The sequence below is a fragment of the Mus caroli genome, unplaced genomic scaffold, assembly GCF_978045245.1.
Source record: "Mus caroli unplaced genomic scaffold, Mus_caroli_1 scaffold_10, whole genome shotgun sequence".
Classification (NCBI taxonomy): Eukaryota; Metazoa; Chordata; class Mammalia; order Rodentia; family Muridae; genus Mus; species Mus caroli.
In genome coordinates this window covers 7,173,387-7,192,937 of record NW_028227265.1, presented here as the reverse complement: position 1 = coordinate 7,192,937, position 19,551 = coordinate 7,173,387, and the positions used below count along the sequence as shown (strand labels likewise).

Genomic DNA, 19,551 nt, shown 5'->3' with positions numbered 1-19,551 from the left:
GTGGATGGTCAGACAGATAGATGGATGAATGGGTGGATGGATGAACAGATAGACAGATGGGTGGGTGAGGAGCAGGTGGGCGGGTGGATGGAAGGATGATAACTGAGTGGACACATAATAGGTGATAGATGTGAGGTGGGTGAATAGAGTTATCTGCGACCCCCTGCCAGCCTCCATGTCTTCCAGCCTCTGTTCCCCATCTCAGAAAAAAGGCCTCAGCCAAGCCTCTATAGTCTGCCGCTGTAAAGAGTCGCATGTCCCTCCTGGGCATGTACCACCATCAGCAACAGCAGTCTGAGACAGGCCCACAGGGTCAGGAGTGTAGGTGTGGCTGGTGTCCCGCAAGGTTGCAACCCAGTGTTCTTGGTGGCCAAAGTCTCGTCAAAGCCTCAGTTGGGGCCAGGCCCACTCCTTAGGTAGTTCCTCACATAGCAAGCCTCAGCTCCTCATCACATTTTCTCTCCAGGTAGTCACTCTATGTCTCAGCTGTGCAGTCAGAGAACTGGGGTATGACCTGGGCCAGAGAGCCCAGGACCCTCATTGCCACCAGGATCTGTCCCTTAACATTCAACCTGTTAGGGATGAAGTTAAAGGGCACTTACCTCTTATTTTTTTATAAACATTCATGTACTCAGCTTGTTTGTTTGGGGAGGAGAGCGTGCCACAACGCACATGTGAAGGGCAGAGGAAGACTTGCAGGAGCTAGTTCTGTCCACCATGTGGTTCTGGGGATCCAACGTGGGTTGTCGGGTATGGTGGTAAGTGACCTTACTCCCTGAGCCATCTTAGCAGCCCATCTGTATTTAAAACCACACAGACAGCATCTCACCAAATTGGGAGTCCCACAAGCCACCCCTTCAGGTCCCCTTTGCCATGTGCAGAGGCCAAGGTAAGAGGCTGCCCGGCATCCCTGAGGGCTCTAGACCTGGAGGCAGCCATATGGGGGTACAGATGAATATAACTAACAGGATCTTTATGTGGGGTGCTATGGAGTGAGCGGACACGAAGGCTCACACACAGTGGCAGCAAGCAAGGAGCAAAATGCCAAGCCGAGGCTCGCCCAGGAGTGGAGTGCCCTGGTGGGAACCCAATGTGCTCTTTGGTGCTGACAGGCAGTTTGAAGCCATGGCCCTGGGCAGGCTGAACAGGTCCTGGGCTGCACAGTAGCTGGAGTGCAGCTGGGGCCGAGCAGCTTGCTCCACCCACTGGCATTTACTCTCTCCTTCTCAAGACACATTGGAGAGAAGCAGTTAGCTCTCTTGGGGCTCCCTGCTCACATGGGACCAAGCAAGGATCCTCTGGGGGAGACAGAGCACCCCGGATTCTAACACATTGCCCTCTCTCTCTGTGTTTGTGTGTGTCTCTGCAGACAAGAAGGTCCCGTTCCTCAGGCAGTTCTTCAGAAGAAGCCCACTGAGGGGCCCCAGACCCCCAGGTATGTGATAAGCACAGCTAGTGTGTATGGAGAGCCACCACTGACTGGAGAAGGTGGCTTGTCCTCCAGGCTCCCTCCACCCCAGCACAGCAGCTCCTCAGACAATAATTGGAGGGGGGGGTGTCAGCAGCCTCCCCCAGGCTGTCTGGAGCTAACAGGCTGTTTGAAACTACAGCTCTGAGCAGGCTAGATGCTGGCATCATCCTGGGGCCCCGGGACTAGCCAACCTTCCGCTCTGACGGTTCCCGGAGCATGTTGTGGCCAGGGCACAGCTATGGTAGACTGTATGTACCTCACCACCCACCAGCGGAGCTCAGTTCTGCCCTAAGATACCTTCCTGAAGCCAAGAGATCCGCTAGGAGCCCCACCTCCTCCTCAACCCTCAGCGAGAGCTCCTGTTCCTAGGCAGTAGCATCACCCATCGGGCAGGGGCCGTGTGAGGGACCCTGGAATGTCTGGACCTGGTGTGACATGGCTGAGTTCTGCAAAAGACTAGGAGGTGTCCCTTTGGAGGACCCACTCCCTTCACTAGCAGTGAGGCCTTGGGAAAATGGTCTGAGTTCCTCGCCCATCATCAGAGATGACAGAAGCGATTCTGACTGTCCGTCTCTGTGAGGACATTCAACAGTACAATGCTGGAGTTACCACCATCAAACAAGGCCTTCCCAAGGACTGCCCATAGCAGTGAGGACCAGAGGAGGGGAGGAGACCCTCCTCCAGGTGGGTAGGCTGGAGAGGAGCCTGTGTGTGACAGAGGATGAAGTTCTGTGTTGTGACCCTGTCACCTCTCCATCCCCCCTATCCCAACCAAGTTTACCCTGTTCTCTGGGCTTTTGCGGTTGCTACCCAGTGTGAGAGGTATGCTGCCCACTGCTGGTAAACACTGGAACTGCATCTACCCTGAAGATCTGGGATAGGCCTGCCCTAAACTAGTGGGGCCTTTGATTCCCTGCAGGTAGGTAGCTATTGAGACTTCTCTGCAGAGGCAAGTTGTCTTCTCTGATACCCAGTCTCCTCTCCCTTTCCCACTTTCTCCCTCTACTTTGCTCTATACCACCCTAGTATTCCTGGCTCCGCTGGTCAGGGCTCCTGCTATGCAAGCTGCCCAGCCTCTTTTCTGAGACAGGGTCTTCTAGGATGGCCACACAAGTGATTGCTGCTTCTGTCCACAGGAGGGTACAAAGTCTAGCATGGGATCCCTGGCCCTCCCCGCAGGAGATCCAGCCACCATGACCCTGCAGCTCATTTCTGTCTTCTCCTTGCAGGCTCCACACAGGACCATGAGTATAGGCTTCCGTGAGCCCCACCAGGGGGTGAGGATGGCCAGGCAGCCCATTACCTGGGCTCCTCCTCCAATCACTACATCCTCCTAGCATCCGGGACGGCGGGGCCATGCCAGGAGAGCGGCCCCCAACTTTGCCCAGAGACTTACAGCCCTGCCAAATTGCCAGGAGTCTAGGGTGCCCCTCTCAGCACCCCCTCAAGGACCACGGCTCTGCCAGCAGGACCACCCACGGCATGAGAGATGATGGCAGCAAGGCCCAAGGTTCCCCGGAAGCCCAGCTGAGTCAGGCCAAAGATGTGGAGCAAGAGGACCTGATCCTGAGAGTGCAGGCCCCAGCAGCACGGAGCTGTACACATGTTTACCCATGGCCGGCCAGCAGGATGGAGAGCGGCCACCCCCAGCTCCACAGCCTGAGTCCTTCGAGGATCAGATGCATCCTGGGTGAGCCGCTCAAGGATCTGCATCATGAAGCCCCCCAGGTGTCAGATACCAAGGTTCCTCAAGGCCAAAAGACCAGAGCCCGCCACAGGCCTGGCATCCCAAGGGCCGAGGCCCTGCCCTCCCCAGAAGAGAATAGCTCCCAAAGGTGCTTTCAGGAGGCCTCTTCCAGCTTTACCTCCACCAACTGTACCTCACCAAGTGCCACCCCCGGGTCCTTACCCCGGAGGGCCCCCCAGAGCGATGGCACCAGCCCCCATAGGCATGCTTCTGGCACTAACCTCCAGGCCATTGGGACCAACCCCTGGCCTCCTGCTGCTGAAAACAGCTTCCCAGGTGCTAATTTTGGGGTCTCCTCTGCAGAGCCCAAGCCCTTCCCTGAAGGCAGCAGGCCTAGCAGCCCCCAGGGGGTCTCTGCCCCCTACCCCTTCCCTGTAGAGACAGTCCAGCATGAGAGGACAGCTGGGACAATGTTGTTCACCTTCCACCAGCCCCTGGTAGCATGGTCTGAGGAGGCCCTGGGTACAAACCCTGCCTACCCATCCCTGCCTTGCAACCCAGGCCCGTCAGGGGGAGCCAGCGCTCCCAGTGATCTCGGAGGCGCCCTCTCACCACCTGGTGCTGCTCGCTTGCTCCCGAGCCCCTTCCATGATAGTTTGCACAAAAGCCTGACCAAAGGCATTCCTGAAGAGCTCCCTCCCACTCACGATGGGCTGGGGAGCCCCAGAGGCCTCCCAAATCCTCCACCCCAGAGGCACTTTCCAGGGCAGGGGTATGGAGCGAATGGGGTGGGTACCAGCCCAGCATCGCTGGACACAGAGCTGCCCACTCCTGGGCCACCACCCACCCATCTGCCCCAGCTGTGGGATACAACAGCAGTTCCTCCTTACCCCACGTCTACCCTGGACCCCGCAGCTGCTGCCAGGACTGCCTTCTTTGAAAGCCAGCAGCAGCTCTGCCTCCCCCACAGTCCCCCGCTACCCTGGTCCCCGGTGCTTACGACCCCTGGGCCGAATTCCCACCAAATGGGGGTACTGAGCCGACTGACCTTCCCCAGGGGGTCTTCTGAGTGGCAGGGGGACAGCCCAGGAACCCTGGGTACTTTGAATACAATCCCCAGGCCTGGAGAGTCAGCTCTCAGGAGCAGCCCAGGCCAGCCAAGCAGTTCCCCAAGGCTGCTAGCCTATGGTGGGCTGAAGGACCCTGGGACACAGCCCCTGTTCTTTGGGGGAGCCCAACCCCAAATGTCACCCCAGGGGGCCCTCAGCCTGCCCCCACCTAGGGTGGTGGGGGCTTCACCCAGTGAATCTCCTCTTCCCTCACCTGCGACCAACACAGCCAGCAGCAGTACCTGTTCATCCCTGTCACCACCCTCAAGCAGCCCAGCCAACCCCAGCTCTGAAGACAGCCAGCAGCCTGGACCCCTCAGGTCCCCAGCCTTCTTCCTGCCTCCCACCCATTCCCAGGAGACCAGCAGCCCCTTCCCTTCCCCAGAGCCCACATACACCCTCCCCACACGCTATCAATCCGAGACAGCCAAAGCCTTCCCTCTCCCCACAGAGGGACCAGGGGCTGAGGATGCCTTCAAGAGCCAGGAGGGAGCCCCATTCTCCCACAAGAGCCCCTTGCTGTCACCTCCACCGCCACCGCCACCTTACTCAGCCCAGCACTTCTCCCTGAGCAGCGCCAGCCTGGACCAGCTGGATGTCCTACTGACCTGCAGGCAGTGCGATCGAAACTATAGCAGCCTCGCGGCCTTCCTGGAACACAGGCCACTCTGCAGCCTCCTGTTAACCAAGACCAAGGATGGCTCTCTGCAGCCCCCAGGGCTCCCCACACCCACCACCACCTCAAAGGCACCCACCGATGCACACTCGGCCTTGCTTGAACACAACCAGACTGTCCCCTTCCTGCTAACCAGAGATGACCCAGCTGTCACCTCCTTCCCACTCCCCACCTCGGACCTTGACATGGAAGATGACGCTAAGCTGGACAGGCTCATCACCGAGGCTCTCAACGGCATGGAGTACCAATCAGATAATCCTGAGATAGACAGCAGCTTCATTGATGTCTTTGCTGATGAGGAGCCTTCAGGCTCCAGGGGGCCCAGCACTGGGCATCCTCTCAACAACCAGGTGGGATCAATTTCCAAGAATGGTACCCAGCCCCAGCTCCCATCCAAAGCTGCTGTGCCAGAACCCCAAGCCCCCTGCACTGGAAACAGGAGCCACCCAGCCCGAAACAGGCCCAAAACCCGTTCCCTGGGCCTTGCATCTGCAGAGGCAGATGCGACCACCCTGGTCAGGCAGCAGAGGAGAGGGAAGCAATTCAAGTTGTTTCTGAAAGAGCCCGGTGTGGCCAAAGGTACTAACAGTCAGGCCAAAGCCATCTGCCTGAGGCCAAGAAAGAAGGGCCACAGTGCAGAACGTCCCCGGCCCCAGGCTCGCAAAAGTCAGACTCGCAAGGGCCACACTCGTGCAGATCACAGCATCTCCAGAGCCACCTCCAAAGAGATGCGGAGCTCCAAGCACCTGCAGCTGCCCTCTGGGAAGGACTCCAGGAAGAGGAGGGGGCGGGGCGGCTCCTGGAGCAAGGAACTCATCCACAAGATAGTGCGGCAGAAAAACAGGCGCCATGGGCAGCAGGCACCACGGAACCAGGTCTCCCATGTCCCCCCGCCGCCTGGAAGGCCACCTAGCACCCAGGAGGGCAGGCTCAGCGGGCAAGGCTGTGCCTCTGAATCTGAGGAGGAGGCTGGTATGCAGCAGCGGCGGGATTTGGGGGGTCCTGCCCAAGGCTGTTCCCCCCACAGCCGCCAACGGTGGCGCCAGGGCAAGAAGAGGAAGAAAGAAGATTTGACCCAGAACCCAAGGAAGGTCATGCGGCAGGAGGCTGGTGAGAATGGGGGCTCTCCCACTCCAAGGACGCGAAGCCTGTTGCCGAGTTCAGATGCTGGAGAAGTCTCTGTGGAAAGAGGACTTGAGCATCGTGGCCATCCCATAATAGCCCCAAAACATCCTCCCCAGGTCCTCGCCACCACCAAGACCCAGGAGAAAAACCATGCGGCCCTGGACTTCCCCCGGGAGGGCGAGAAGCCTGAAGTTGCTGCTGACGCCACTGAGCTCAGAGAGAGACCCAGTTCTCCAGCTCACTGTGGTGGGGAAAGCCCCAGACCCGCTGCTCCAGTGCCAGCACGGGCTGGCAGTCCATCAGGGAGCCACCCTGAAACACTATTGGGAAACAGCATGCCAGTACCAGATGCAGGCTGTCTTCTGGGCACTTCTGGATGCGTGAAGCCCCCCACTTTGCATACCAGAGAGGACTCTGCCTCCCAGCCTGGAAGGTGCCTGGTACCCATCGATAAGGTGGCAGACATGTTCTACACTGAATCTAGCCTCCCGGTTTTCAAGAACTCGAGTCCTGGTTGTGACCCTGACCACTGTGACAGGCACTCTATAGAGTGTCCAGCTGCCAAAAGAGGACCCCCGCCTAACAGTGACACCTCCTGTGAATTGTTCCTTGGATCCAAGGATCTAGCCTACTGTTTCCCTGATGATCTGTACACCAAGCCTTTAGCTATGGACCCAATGGCTGCCCGAAGCTGCTACCTTAGCCAGGACGGTATGGAGACCCTTGAGTCAACACCACCCAAGAGTCCACCCTACCCAGTTGAAACAGACCCAGGGAAGGTGCATTCGCCACTGACCTTAGAGTCCACATCCCTGTTTGCAGGGCTGCCTGAGGACGGATTTGACCCACCACTCTATGACAGCTTGTCAGCAAACAGGGTCACCCATGGACCATTGGCAGGTCCTGACCCTCTCCCTAAGAAACCTCTGGCAGATCCTCTGTACCCGCCATTCTTGCTGCTGGAGGAAATTTCTCCAGTGCTGCCTGGCTCCTTTCCTGGTCTCTCCAAGGGAAAGACAGACAACAAGCAGTGTCCCTCAGAACAGACGGTGCCTCCCCGCCCTCTCACTGTGCCTGAAAAGGGAAGTGAATGTAGCCTTACCCTTACGAGCAATCTGTGTGAGGACGAACTGGAGATCAAAAGATTGGTGACTGAATTAGAAAGCCAACTGCAGGGGGGAAGGAGCACAGTGAGGACCTCCAGAGAACCGGAGGAAGCTACACAGGAAGGCAAGATGGACACAAGCCCAAAGCAGGCCTCCCTTCTACCCACAAATCCAGCCACCTCACCCCAGAGGGAGCCAGCAGAAGACATTACAGGTCTTGAGGGATCGAGTTCACAGCAGGAAAGGGCCCTGAAGAACCCCCAGAAACAGTGGCCCTACCCAGCTTCCTGCCACACAGAAAAAGCAGCACGTCCCCGTGGTATCCAGGAGAACCCAGGATCCGGGGCTCCCCTCAGCCTGGAAGGATTCACACTCAGTCTTCAGAGAACGCGGGAGACCATTATCCCCAATGCAGACAGTCAGATCCCCCTAAGTGACCACCTGCCTGACTCCAGCAACCAACAGGTGGCCTTGCCGCATGCGGGGAGTTTAACCAAGGACAGCCCGAAGCATGGGCTTTTGTTTCCTAAAAATAATGAAGCCCCTGGGACCCAGAACGCGAATGCCCCACTGCTGCTTCCTGGTAAACACACAAGAGGACATTCTCTGGACCCATTCTGTGAGGCCCAGGAGCCCTGCCCAACTTCCCCTGCACAGGAAGGATTCAACAGCCCCAGTACCCACCTGGCCCTAGAACCCAACTTGATACTTAAGAGTGATGAGGAAGTCACCTCCCTTCCAAGTGCCAGTCTCAGCCATGGCTCTAAGGGACACCCTGAAGACCAGGCAGGGAGTTGTATAGGAGCTGTGCTTAACAAGCCTGTTGCCAAGGACCTGGGCTTCAAGGAGGTGTCTGCACCTGCAGGGACCTCTCCACGATCCACCCTTCAAAGTGGTGGTAGGGCTTGGTCTCATCCCGTGCCAGATCCTCCCTGGGAGCCCAGTGCCAGCATTGGACAGAGGCACCAGGAACCAGCCTGCTGTTCTTTTCCTCTGCGTCAGGTCCTGGATGCTACAGCCAAGAGCAAAGAGAATACCCAGGGCCTTCAGCCTGGGGACCCCTCAGTGACAGGAGGGGCCAGTATGAAAGAGGATTCCTCAAGGGCTGTAAACATGTCAGCTCTTCCTGCAAACATCCAGAAGCAGCTGAGGTCCAAGGCAGATGGACGTCTTGGCTCACCTGGTCAACCTGAAAAGATCAAGGGCCAGGGTCAAGCCAACAGACTCCGGCCAAAAAGCTGGAGGAGCCTGGGGGACCCAAACACGCTCACCAAGGTCAGTGCCCATTTGGAAGCTAGGCCGGCCAGGGGCAGAAGGCCACGCCAGGGGAACAGAGCAGCCCGGGGCCTTAGGAGACAAGCACTGTTCTCCACCAGCCCCACCGACCCTGATAGCACATCCTTGCTTCCAATCCAGAAGGCTTGCCCTCTCCAGAAGGAGCCTGCAGAGAGAAGCCCAGAGAAGGCAGCCAGCCCACAGCCATTGTTTAGCCAGGAGAATCCCACTCCCTCTGATAGAGACCTGGCCACACGTGTCTTCTCCACCAGGCCCCAAGCCACACCTACTCCCAGTGACCTTGAGCCGATGCCCCAGGAAGACCCTGAGACCAGAGTCAAGCCTAGTAAGCCACCAGCACCTTCCTCCCACAGAGACCTACCCAGCCCCGATCATCAGCCAACCTGTCCTGTCTTGGTACCTCTGGGTGCCAGTTATGGCCTAACCACCAAAGATGCTGAGCCCCCAGCATCCCCTACACTATTGGTAACAAGCTGCTGTGGCCCTGAAGAGCCTTTATCCCAGCACTCTCTGCTGGGGACCAGCAGTCCCAAGGACCCTCCCGTAGGCTCACTGGGCTCCATCAGTTTCTCGGCCCCTGTATTACTAGAGAGGAACAGCCCCAAGGGCATCACAGTAAGAACATTAGAAGATTCTGGAAAAGAGGAGCTGAGGCTATCTCCTGCCCATTCCTCCGCTCCTCCCCTAGGGGATCCCAGCTCCCCTAAAATGACCATCGAAGCTGCCCCTCTGACCAGCATTGCCCCCAAAGATGGCCTAGATTCAGGTGAGACACTTGAGGTGCCAGCCCCCCACTGCATGGGAGCCCCATCCCTCAGCAACCCAGAAAGGACATACTACAAGGGCCCTTCCTTAGGGCCCGAGAGCAGCACTCCTTGCCCTGGCCACAGGGAAGGCCGCGGCATTATAGCTGTGCCCACAGACCTTGCCACACTGGAGACTACAGGGCCAGACTCTCAAATCTGCCAAGATGGGGCAGACGTCAGCATCAAGGAACAGGACAACCCAGAAACACCTGGGACAAGACACTGCAATGTGACAAAGGTAGCCAGAGCCAGTGCCCGAGGCATGCCCACAGGGCTCCACTTGACCCTAGAAACTCCTCTGAGTGGCACATCCAGTGACTCCAAGTCTAACTCCCCTCAGAACCATATCAGTATCTCCCATCGCCCTCCCCAGAAGGACTCCTCCGACCCCCAAGACCATAAACGGAGACCCCGTGGATTGAACAAAAAGCCAGAGCATGCAGAGCAGACCCCAGCTGAGCTACCCGAGACCTGCCAGCTCTGCTCAGCCTCCTTCCGCTCCAAAGCGGGCTTAAGCCGGCACAAAGCCAGGAAGCACCGGCCACAAAGGGAACCTAGATCCCTGCTGAGCCCCATGCTCGTGCCTGCTGGCCAGCCTTCAGATCCCATGACCAAAGCATGCCAGACTCCTGGGAAGAAAAGCCGCAAGATGCCTGGGAAGGGAAGACCGAGTCGCCCGGCCCTGGGGGCTGGCCGCTCTTCTGGACCACCTCCCCTCCAGGACACCATGGGTCCTGAGATACTAAAAAGGACTAGTGAGAAATCTGAGGGAGCTGGGACACTAGACACTCCCCTCAGCCAGCACCCACCCACCCCAGACCTCATTGAGCAAGGAGAGAGTGCAAAGATTCCTGCCTCAAAACCAAGGGGAGCAGACCAACTCCATCCCGACCAGACAGAAGTGAGGGGCAAGAGGCAAGGGGAGCCTGCCGATTCCCCCAGCCACCCAGAGGGGAAACCTAACAGGAAAGGGGGAAAGCTGAGGGCAAGGAGGCAGAAGCATGGTCCTAGAGGCGCTACCCACGTGACTTCAGACACACCAACCACCTGTGGCCATCCTCTCATTCCCCTGAGCCTCTCGCCTGAGGGAGGATGCAGGCCAGCTGTCAGGCCTCCACCTCCACCCTCCACAGGAGGACCCAGAGCACTGGAAGATGCTGAAGATGTTGGCCCAGGGGCCCTGTGTACAGAGGAGGTACCAGCACAGAAGGCCCCCCAGGAGCATCCAGTGGAACAGAAGGCCACCTGGACACAGTGGTTCTGGGGACCAGAAGAGGCCGCGGCATCGGACATTAGTGGAGAACCTTCACGGGCTATTGAGAGCCAGCCTGCAGAGGACCGCACAGGAGTCAAAGGCAGGTCCGATGTGGGTACTGGGAAAGGGACACCTGACTTACCTGACAGGACACACAGTTCTGAAGTGGACAGCACCATCAGTAGCTACCCCAAGGTGCCTATCAAAGACCCGGAAACCCAGAATGGAGTCCACGGGTCAGATGGCGCCCCTAGCCCAGAGCAAAGGGAACCTCCAGACTTGTTCGATGATGACATCTCCTTCTCTCAGCTCTTCCCCCTGGATGGCCGCCTCACTCAGAAGAACCTACGCGTCTATGGGAAGCGCTGCAAAAGGTCAAAGTGCCCATCACCGAAGGAGCCCATCGCTGAGGTGATAAACAGTGTCTCACTCAGCTCCACGCGCCTGCCCACCGATCTCAGTGACTCGGGCTCTCTCTGCCTGTCCCGCGAGGAAGAGGATGTGTGGGATGATGAAGTCATGAGTTTGCCCGAGTCCCTCCTCCTCGATGGCCTTCTAAGCAATAAGACACCTGGCCTTGACCCATGGACCCCCAGCCTCAGCCTGTGGGCCCTGGAATCCGACAGGCAAACCAGCTGCATGGAGGAGAAGCCCTCCTGCTTGGTGGAGAACCAAGATGAATGGTCAGAGCCCATCCCGCAGCTGCACATGGTCCCAGCAGCCTGGCGGGACCTGGAACCCTGTAGCCCAGCCTGTGAGACAGCCTCTTCTGTTGGAGACATGAGCCCGGAACCCCCTAACCTGGAAAGGGAACATGACAACAGGCCTCCGGGAAATGCCAGCCTGCCCCCACTTTACGTTAAGGACTTTGAGGTTCTCAGCACCCAGCTGGAGATACAAGACCTGTGCTTTCTGAGACCTTGTAGTGACCTTGTTGAACTCCCTAACCCAGGCGCCCTAGACTTCCAGGCCACAGCAAATTCACAGGGCCCTCCAGACAAAAGAATGGAGGGAACTGCCCGGGCCAGACGAGCCAAAGGCAGAGACCTGCGGGTGAAGGGCAGGAGGGCCTCCTACAAGTGCAGGGTGTGCTTCCAGCGGTTCCATAGCCTGGGCGAGCTGGATCTCCATAAGCTGTCGCACAGCCCCTCGCCGCCCCCGACTTGCTACCTGTGCGTGGAGCGCAGATTCAGCTCCCGGGAGCGTCTGCGGGAGCACTTGTGGGAGAAGCACGTGCAGGGCAAAGCAGGGCCGTGGGCCTGTGGCATGTGCCTGAAGGAGGTGGCTGATGTCTGGATGTACAACCAGCACCTTCGGGAGCACGCAGCCCGCTTTGCCCGAAATGGCCAGGCGCGGCGAGCCTTGGGAGACCTGCCCGGGTGCTTGGAAGGGGAAAGCACCCTCACGCACTTCCTGAACACCATTGTGGAGCAAGCATCCAAACCCCAGAGGACCAAGCGCTCGATCGGCAAGGCCAGTGGGGAGCCATCGGAGCAGGAAGGAGAAGCTGGAAAGAAAACCCCAAGAAGGATGAAGCGCAAGGCACGTGCCTCGGTCACCCCCAGCCAAGATGGCGCCGAAGGAGGCAGCCTATCCGTTCTGACCAGCAGCTCTGCCACCTGCTCTGACTCTGCCAAGACGCCCCCCGCCCCGTCCCCAGACCCTTGGTCCCACGGCGAGTCCCCGCTCCAAGCTGTACCAGTGCACGAGGACTGCAAGGACCCCTCCCGTGACTGCCACCACTGTGGGAAGCAGTTCCCCAAGCCCTTCAAGCTGCAGCGCCACCTGGCGGTGCACAGCCCACAGCGCGTCTACCTGTGTCCCCGGTGCCCGCAGGTCTACCCTGAGCCCTGGGAGCTGAAGGTGCACCTGGGCCTGACCCACGGGGTGACAGAGGAGAAGGAGCTCCCACACATGCCTCTCTATGCCTGTGAGCTCTGCGCCAATGTCATGCACGTCATCAGGAGGTCCTTTGTCTGCAGCTCCTGCAACTACACCTTTGCAAAGAAGGAGCAATTCGACAGGCACATGGGCAAGCACTTGAGTTGCGGCCTGCAGCCCTTCACACTCCGCAGTGTTAAGCGGCCAGGGGTTCCTAGGAGGAAGGCCCGTGTCTCCCAGGATGTGCTACCCAGCAAGCAGCACAGGTTGATGGCGCCCTCCAGCCCCCCTGAGCTCAGCACTGACAGAATCCCCTCCACAACCAGCCCTACACCAAGTGAGGTGTCCCTTCCTACACTGCCCCTAGCGCCTAGCCTCATCCTGGACCAGCCCAGTTCTCAAGAGAACCCTGTGGACCAGGCAGACCACTCACCCAGGGGGAACAACCTACCACTGAGTGGCCAGGATCTTCCACCTCCTTCTCTGTCTTCTTTCTCAGCTGCCTCAGCTGAAGGTACAGGCGGCTGCTGCAAGCTGAACAGAACCCTGGAGAAACCAGAACACGAGGCTTCCTTGGGAAGCCTTGAGCCATGTAAATGGCAGACTCTGGTAGGGGGAAAGAGGGCCCTTCAGCTGTTCCCAGGAAAACACAAGAGTCCAGGCAACGGAGACAAGTGTGCCCCTGGGTGTTCCCCAGGGGACCCCTCTCAGCTCCAGGAGAGGCTAGTGACCACACACCACATGGCACCTGACGGGAGAATAGAGGGTCCCTCCCAGAAGGGCAATGCCACCAAACCAGGAGCCTACTCAAGTACCTCCCATCACAGAGCAGCAGAGCCCACCAAGAAAGCACTGAAGCCACCAGTACCACCCCGAAAACCAGGAGGGATGGGGATCCCAGCCGGAGAGCTGGTCTTGAGTCCTGAGGACAGGGTAAAGCCCAACACTTCTAAAAGTAAACTGCGAGCCAGCTCTCAGAGCAGTGGGGGGCTCCAGCCTGGCACTCAGACTGGGGGTGGCAGCCAGCCCCAGCCAACCAGTGGGCAGCTCCAAAGTGAGATGGCCTCCACCCCTACTGAGCCCAGCTGTCCTAGCTGGGCGAGCTCCACCCCGGACCAGCCCCCACCTCGAGCTCACACCAAGGGTAGCACCAGGGGGCCTGGGGATGCTGTTCATCAGGGGGTCCAAGTGCATTCAAGTCCCAGGGAGAAAAGAGAAAGCCATGGAAGACAAAGGAAGGGCCAGGCCCTGGGACTGGGCAGACATGGAAGCGTGGGAAACACTGGGAAAGCCCCCTCAGCCCCCGACAAGTCATCCAGGGCCCCCCGAAAGCAAGCAACTCCCAGCCGAGTTCCCCCTGTCAAGTCGAGACCCAGTGGCCAGAGCAGCAGGGTGAGGCCACAGCCATCAGCACAGCAGAAAGGGGATCCAGGCCACACTTCAGAAAAGGGCTCTTTGCCTCAGGCAAGAGCCCTGTCCAGGCCCTACAAAAGGGTCAGAGCTCTCCATGGCGGTGGTGTTGCACCTATGGAGCCCCGAGACCGCCGGACTGCAGAAGCCCAGAGCGACCTCCTCAGTCAGCTGTTTGGACAGAAGCTGACCAGCTTCAAAATCCCTCTGAAGAAGGACAGTTCCCAGTGACCCAGAAGAGAGGATGCATGGGTGCCCAGCTGATGGGCTTCTGTCTGGCCTCCAGCGTTGGAGATAGCTCCCTGGTAGACCCCCTGCCTGTTTCTCTGCACCTGAGTTCCCAGATTCGAGTCCTGAGAACAGGGCTTTTGGCTGGAAGGCTGGGAAGGACCGGCCTCTACCGCCCTGGGATCACCTGCTTCCCTAGTGTCAAGTACTTGAAGAGAGCAGGTTGCATCCCATCGCCGCCACCATACCCTGTTGGCCAGGTGTCTTGTGCTGTAAAGCTTGTGTTTGAGGGTTTGCACAGGGTCCCCCGTCTCTTAGCAGGAAAGCACACAGTGGCAGCTGCCTTTTCTGCTGCCATTGCTAAAATTCCAAAGTGTCCTTAGATGTCACATGGGAGAGGGCCATGCTGTCTTCTTGGGCCATTTCTGAGCCACCTGGTCTTTGACAGCATGACAGGACCACCCTCCCCCACCCGCAACCACAAAGTCACGCTGGCCTCCAGCTGCACTGCTGATGTCTGCAGTACCTTGTCCCCACCCCACCCCATCCCACCCCCCGGAACTGGGTTCCTATAGGGAATGCAAGAAGGCCCTTCTTGGCCAGCATCCTGTGAGTCCCTCAGCCCTACGGCCCCTTCCTAGTGCCTTCTTTCCCCATGGGGCTCCATCTCTAGGTCCCAGAAAGCCTGATCCAAAGGCTCTGGTGCTACTCCCGCGCTGTAATGTGAATGCAGGCTCCCTGGTCTTCTTTGAACCACGGGATGATTAGGGTGGGGAGACCTAGCCAGAGAGGCTGCAGCCCAGGACTCGAGAGAGCCTCATCCACCGGTCTCCCCAGTTGAGCTCCAGCCCAGGGTCCCAGCAGTGAAGGGACCCCCCAGGCTGGGCTGTGGGTCTGGTCTGTGCACTGGCACGAGCCTGCCAACTGCACACCTTCCTGATATAGCGTTGTGTATCAAAGTGGGCAGAGGGAGAGGTTTCCCATTCCTCCTAGGAGTCTTAGAGATTCCTGGCTTACTTTGTTGTGTAGTTTGTTGGCTTTTGGGGGTTTTCTTGTTTTTTGTTTTTTGTTCTTGTTTTTTTTTTTTTTTTTTTTTAGCTTTGGTGCAATGTGAGTGTCAAAAGGTTTTATTTTGACATTTTAAACAAGACCAAATCAGACCCAAACTGCCTCCATAGAAGGTGCTGGGGTCTTTCAGAATGCCTCCTTCCAATGGATAAAGACATGGGCAGCCCCCACCCAAGGTTGTACTGTAAAAGCTACAGCTAATTCGTCTTTTCAAATATATTCCCACTATTTTCGCAGAAGCCCCGTGACTGTGTAGCATCTGTCCTCGCTCCCGCTTCTCACCGGAGCCCTGATGTGGCCCAGGCAACATTTGTTCTGTCTATTGTTCCCCAGGATCATTGTGTGCTATAAGCCAAGCCAAAGCTGTGGGGACACTTCAACCAGGTTCCCGGGGGATAGGAATTGTCTAAGATGGATTTAGGGAAATAGGGAAGTGGGCAAGGTGGCAGGAGCCAAGCCAGAAAGGGAGGGGAGGGGTTTGACCATACAAGGCCCTCACTCTTAGTGTTGGGGCTGGGAAGCTCAGGGGAGTGACTGTCTGGTCTGGGCCTTAGAAAAGGTTTGATAGGCTCGAAATGAAGACCCAATGGGCCAACCAGGTCCACTGTCCTGCCCTGTCCTTTCCTCTGAGCAGAAGTCTGGGAGTACCGTGGTTAGCAACAGCTCCAACGCCTCAGACTAGGGTTGAGTGTCATGTTTCATGTGTCACAGACTGACAGAACTCTGCAGGCTCACACGCCCTTAAGAGGGGACTCTGAGGGCAATTTCTTGGAGCCATCTAGGCTATGTTCAGAGTTTGACGGGAGTAAGCCGAGCCCCTGTCCATATCCCCCCTTACTTCTGTGCTCCCTCTTCCCCACCCCCAGGCCATCCTGTGACCAGTAGACACACAGAGGGCATAATCCTAGCCTGACCACCAGGTGGCAGCATCTACTCAAACGGGGAGCCTAACTTGCCACCTGTGTGCAGTTGCAGCCCTGGGGGCGCCTCAAAGTGCAGCAGACAGAACTAGGGCTCTCCAAACACAGTCAGGGACCCTGTCGGCTCACAGGGCCCACAATGATTAATGTTCACACATGTATAGGCGCTCTCTGAAAGCACACCTGCTCAGCCTCCAGGACATATATTCCGGATCCTCACTGCCCACCTGGAAAGTACTTTGATGTTAGCCATCTGGGTGTATCTGGGAGGCAGGGGCCTGACACTGAAGGAGCCATGGGTAAGTTTCCCTGCGGAGCACACTGAAGGCCAAGAAACAGCGGGTTACCCAGAAGGGTGACTGCAGAGAGCCCCAGCCCTGGGAATCATTGGGGCCACAGACCTTTTCCTTGGCCTTAGGCAGGTCCTATCTCAGCCTGACTGCGGAGGAGGGGAGGAGAGATGACCATGCCCATAGTGAGATGGAAGACGGGGGACAGGTAGAAACTTCCAGTTCCACCTGGGGACCAGGCAGCATAGCCAGCCACACAGACAGAGCTTGGCTCGGGTGGACTGCATTCTCTGATGGAGAAACAGAGCACCCAGGAAGCACAGCATGTTTATTGTATAGAGCTGAAGAGAGAGGGAGAGTTACTGAATACAGCTGAACAGGGGGGCGGGGTTTACCGTGTGCAGCTGGATGGAGGAGGCTGGGTTTGCTAATCTCGGTAGGCACAGTCTCTACGGGGAGCCGTCTTCAGGCTGTAGACATCCACGGTGTCCATTTTCTGCACACACTATCAACGTCCACACACACGTGGACCAGGAGAGCAGGCTTTGCCATCTCCCTCTGGTTCTGAGACTAGGGTCGTTGACAGGGCTCTGCTTTCACTCAGAGCTTCCTCTGCTCCCCTCAGGCTGCTTTGGATGCTACCTTTCCTTGGCTTGCTGCAGAGCCTTATAGAATCTGTGCTCCTGGGCGTAGGAAAGTGTGGCCAGTATGGGGAGAACTGAAAGCCCGGCATTGGGCAGGCAAGATGGTGGCTCTGTGGGTAAAGGCGCTTAGTGTAGAACCCACATAAAGGCGGAAGGAGAAAGCCAGCTTCCGTATCTTCTGACCTTCAAATACACATGCACCCTCACACACAAGAGTAATAGCGTAACAAAAGGCAGGCTCCAGAAAGGCACATTCAGTGGAATAGACGCTGCCTGGGTATGAGAGGGGACAGCATAGTGCTAGGTGCCCATGGCTGGGTCCCTTGTGGTGTTCCCATGAGGCATTGGAGCTGGTAGATTCCAGAGCCCACAGGAAAACACACACTTGTCCATGGTACATGGCCAGGCAGACAGAGTTGCGGCACACATATCCATCTAACCTCCAGCATCAGAGATGAGTGAGCTAGGATGGGCCTCAAGGGACGGTCCCCGATACCCTGGGGGTGGGGCATCAGACACAATGAGACCCATACTGCTGCCCTCTCCGTTTGCAAGGGAACCCAAGGTCACAGGACACTGTCTGCCCCCCCCCCCGACTGTTGGCACAGCCTTGAGGGTAGAAGGTCAAGGTCACTGGTCTCCAGCTCCGTGGAGGCAGGGAAAGGCAACAGGGGTAGTCCACCTAGGCCCAGGGTTTGCCCGGGAATGGATAAGCAGCACCTCAGTCTCCATTGTTCAGGACCCCCACCCCCACCCCGCAGTGCTGTTTCTGGGTCCCCAGGAGGAAAGCATAGGACTTGCCGGCGCTGTTGATAGTGGCAAGACTTGCCTGTCTCCTCTGGCCCCAAGCGGACATCATGCTCAACACACATCCCGCCACGCTGGCTGGCATTCATAGCTTTCTCCTCAGCCCCGACTCCAGGCGGAAGCTGGCTGGCACAGAACAGTGTGGACTCCACCACCAAACCTTGCCCCCATGACAAGCAGTCACTGATAAGACAAAGCAGAGGAAACAGCGGGGGTGGGGGGAGGAAGGGGGATGCTTCGGGCGGGCGGGGGGGGGGCACAGAGGTGATCCACACTGCTCTGTGCTCCTACTGCAGGCTGCAGAGTGACATCACACACAGCTTCCATAGTCCCCAGCAGACCAGAATGGGGTCCCTCTCATGGTGTAGAGCAGGACGTAAGACAAAGGCTACCTGCGCTCCAATATGGAAATGGGGGAAGGATGGCACACAGTAGCTTCAGCCAAGAGAAGGTTAGAGGTCCACCCAGGTGACGCTCGTCTCCTTGCTCCAACCCTGCTGAGCCCCACGAGGATGACTGTGGGTCTAGCATTGCCATTGAGGTCCTGTTCCAAACAGACTGTCCACTGTTTACCCAAGACAGCTATGGCTGCCAGGCAGACCTCCCTCCACCTGAGCATGGCTGAGGGTTGGCGGAGCCCTGGGGACACAGGGACTCTGCCCATGCCTGCAGCCACCCAGAGAATCTTGCCTTTCACTCAAAGGACCACATGACTACATCTTGGATACACACCCCAGTGTGAAGCGCTCTCTCTCTCTTTCTCTCTCTCTCTCTCTCTCTCTCTCTCTCTCTCTCTCTCTCTGTGTGTGTGTGTGTGTGGTGTCTGTCTGTCTGTCTGTCTGTCTCTCGAGCCCTTTTTGATTCTTCTGCATCACCTTAAATTCTGCTTAAAAATAACAGTGTGTTCCCCCAGCATCTTGTCATCAGCAACCACGGGAGCCATAGCACATGACCTTCCTCTCTGGCTACCACTGGTCTTGATCTGAGTTCCTCAGCACCTTGCATCCCATGCCTAGAGTATGGCTGCTGGCCCTGGATGTCCAGAAAGGCTCCCCCCAGCCTTCATCTGTAGCCGCTGAGTACCCACCCATGCATGACGACTGCCCAGGAACTCTTACCCCAGCAGCCAAGGCTGAATACAGGATTCCACACGGGTGCTGGTTCTGGATGCTGACTGAGCAGGGCCTGCCCCTGTCTCCCTACTCCACCTCCCTCACTCCATCAGCCGCAGTCAGCTGAGGTGCTGTGATGGCTGAAGGCCTAAGCAAGCTTCCTAATGACTTAGCCTCAGGCCAGCCTAATATTGCCCAAGGGCTTAAAAAGCTTGTACATGCAACATCCTTGCTGACTCCCCATTGGCCGAAGCAGGTCTTGTGGCCAGAATGTGGGTGAGCCTAGGAGAACTGGGTGAGGGCTAGGAGTGAGGCCTGCTCAGCCTACACCTCCCTCGGCCCCCAGATATCAGTCGCCTCCCTTACCTCCAGTCCCATTCTGGTCATTTTATCACCAGCCTCCCCGAGCCACAGCTGTACTGAGGAACGCTTGTGAGTCAGCTTTGCAGTTACTACAACACAATGCCAGAGGCAACCATGCAGACAGAGAGAAAGGTTCCAATGAACTCATAGCTCTGGAGGTTGAGGGTGGGCAAGCACCTGCATCTACCCACTTCTGGAGGGTAGTGGGTGAAGGAGCTAGCATCCATGGTCAGAGATCATAGGAAAAGCAAACTTCACATGTTATTAGGAGCGGAGAGAGCCCAGGAGGGTATAGGG

The 19,551-nt window shown here is 57.6% G+C and overlaps 1 protein-coding gene across 1 annotated transcript; it reads left to right on the top strand.

Annotated features, from left to right (window-relative positions):
• Positions 1-1,368: 1,368 nt before the first annotated feature.
• Positions 1,369-14,434, top strand: Znf469 (zinc finger protein 469). The gene is made up of 2 exons (XM_021171133.3): positions 1,369-1,435; positions 2,701-14,434. Exon 2 carries the CDS (start codon positions 2,828-2,830, stop codon positions 14,051-14,053), a length of 11,226 nt encoding a protein of 3,741 aa, XP_021026792.1. The 5' UTR covers positions 1,369-1,435; positions 2,701-2,827; the 3' UTR covers positions 14,054-14,434.
• Positions 14,435-19,551: the final 5,117 nt, after the last annotated feature.

What these genes read in the sequence shown, in the direction of transcription:
- Znf469 (XM_021171133.3), top strand. Translation starts at nt 2,828, where the DNA reads ATGCCAGGAGAGCGGCCCCCAACTTTGCCCAGAGACTTACAGCCCTGC.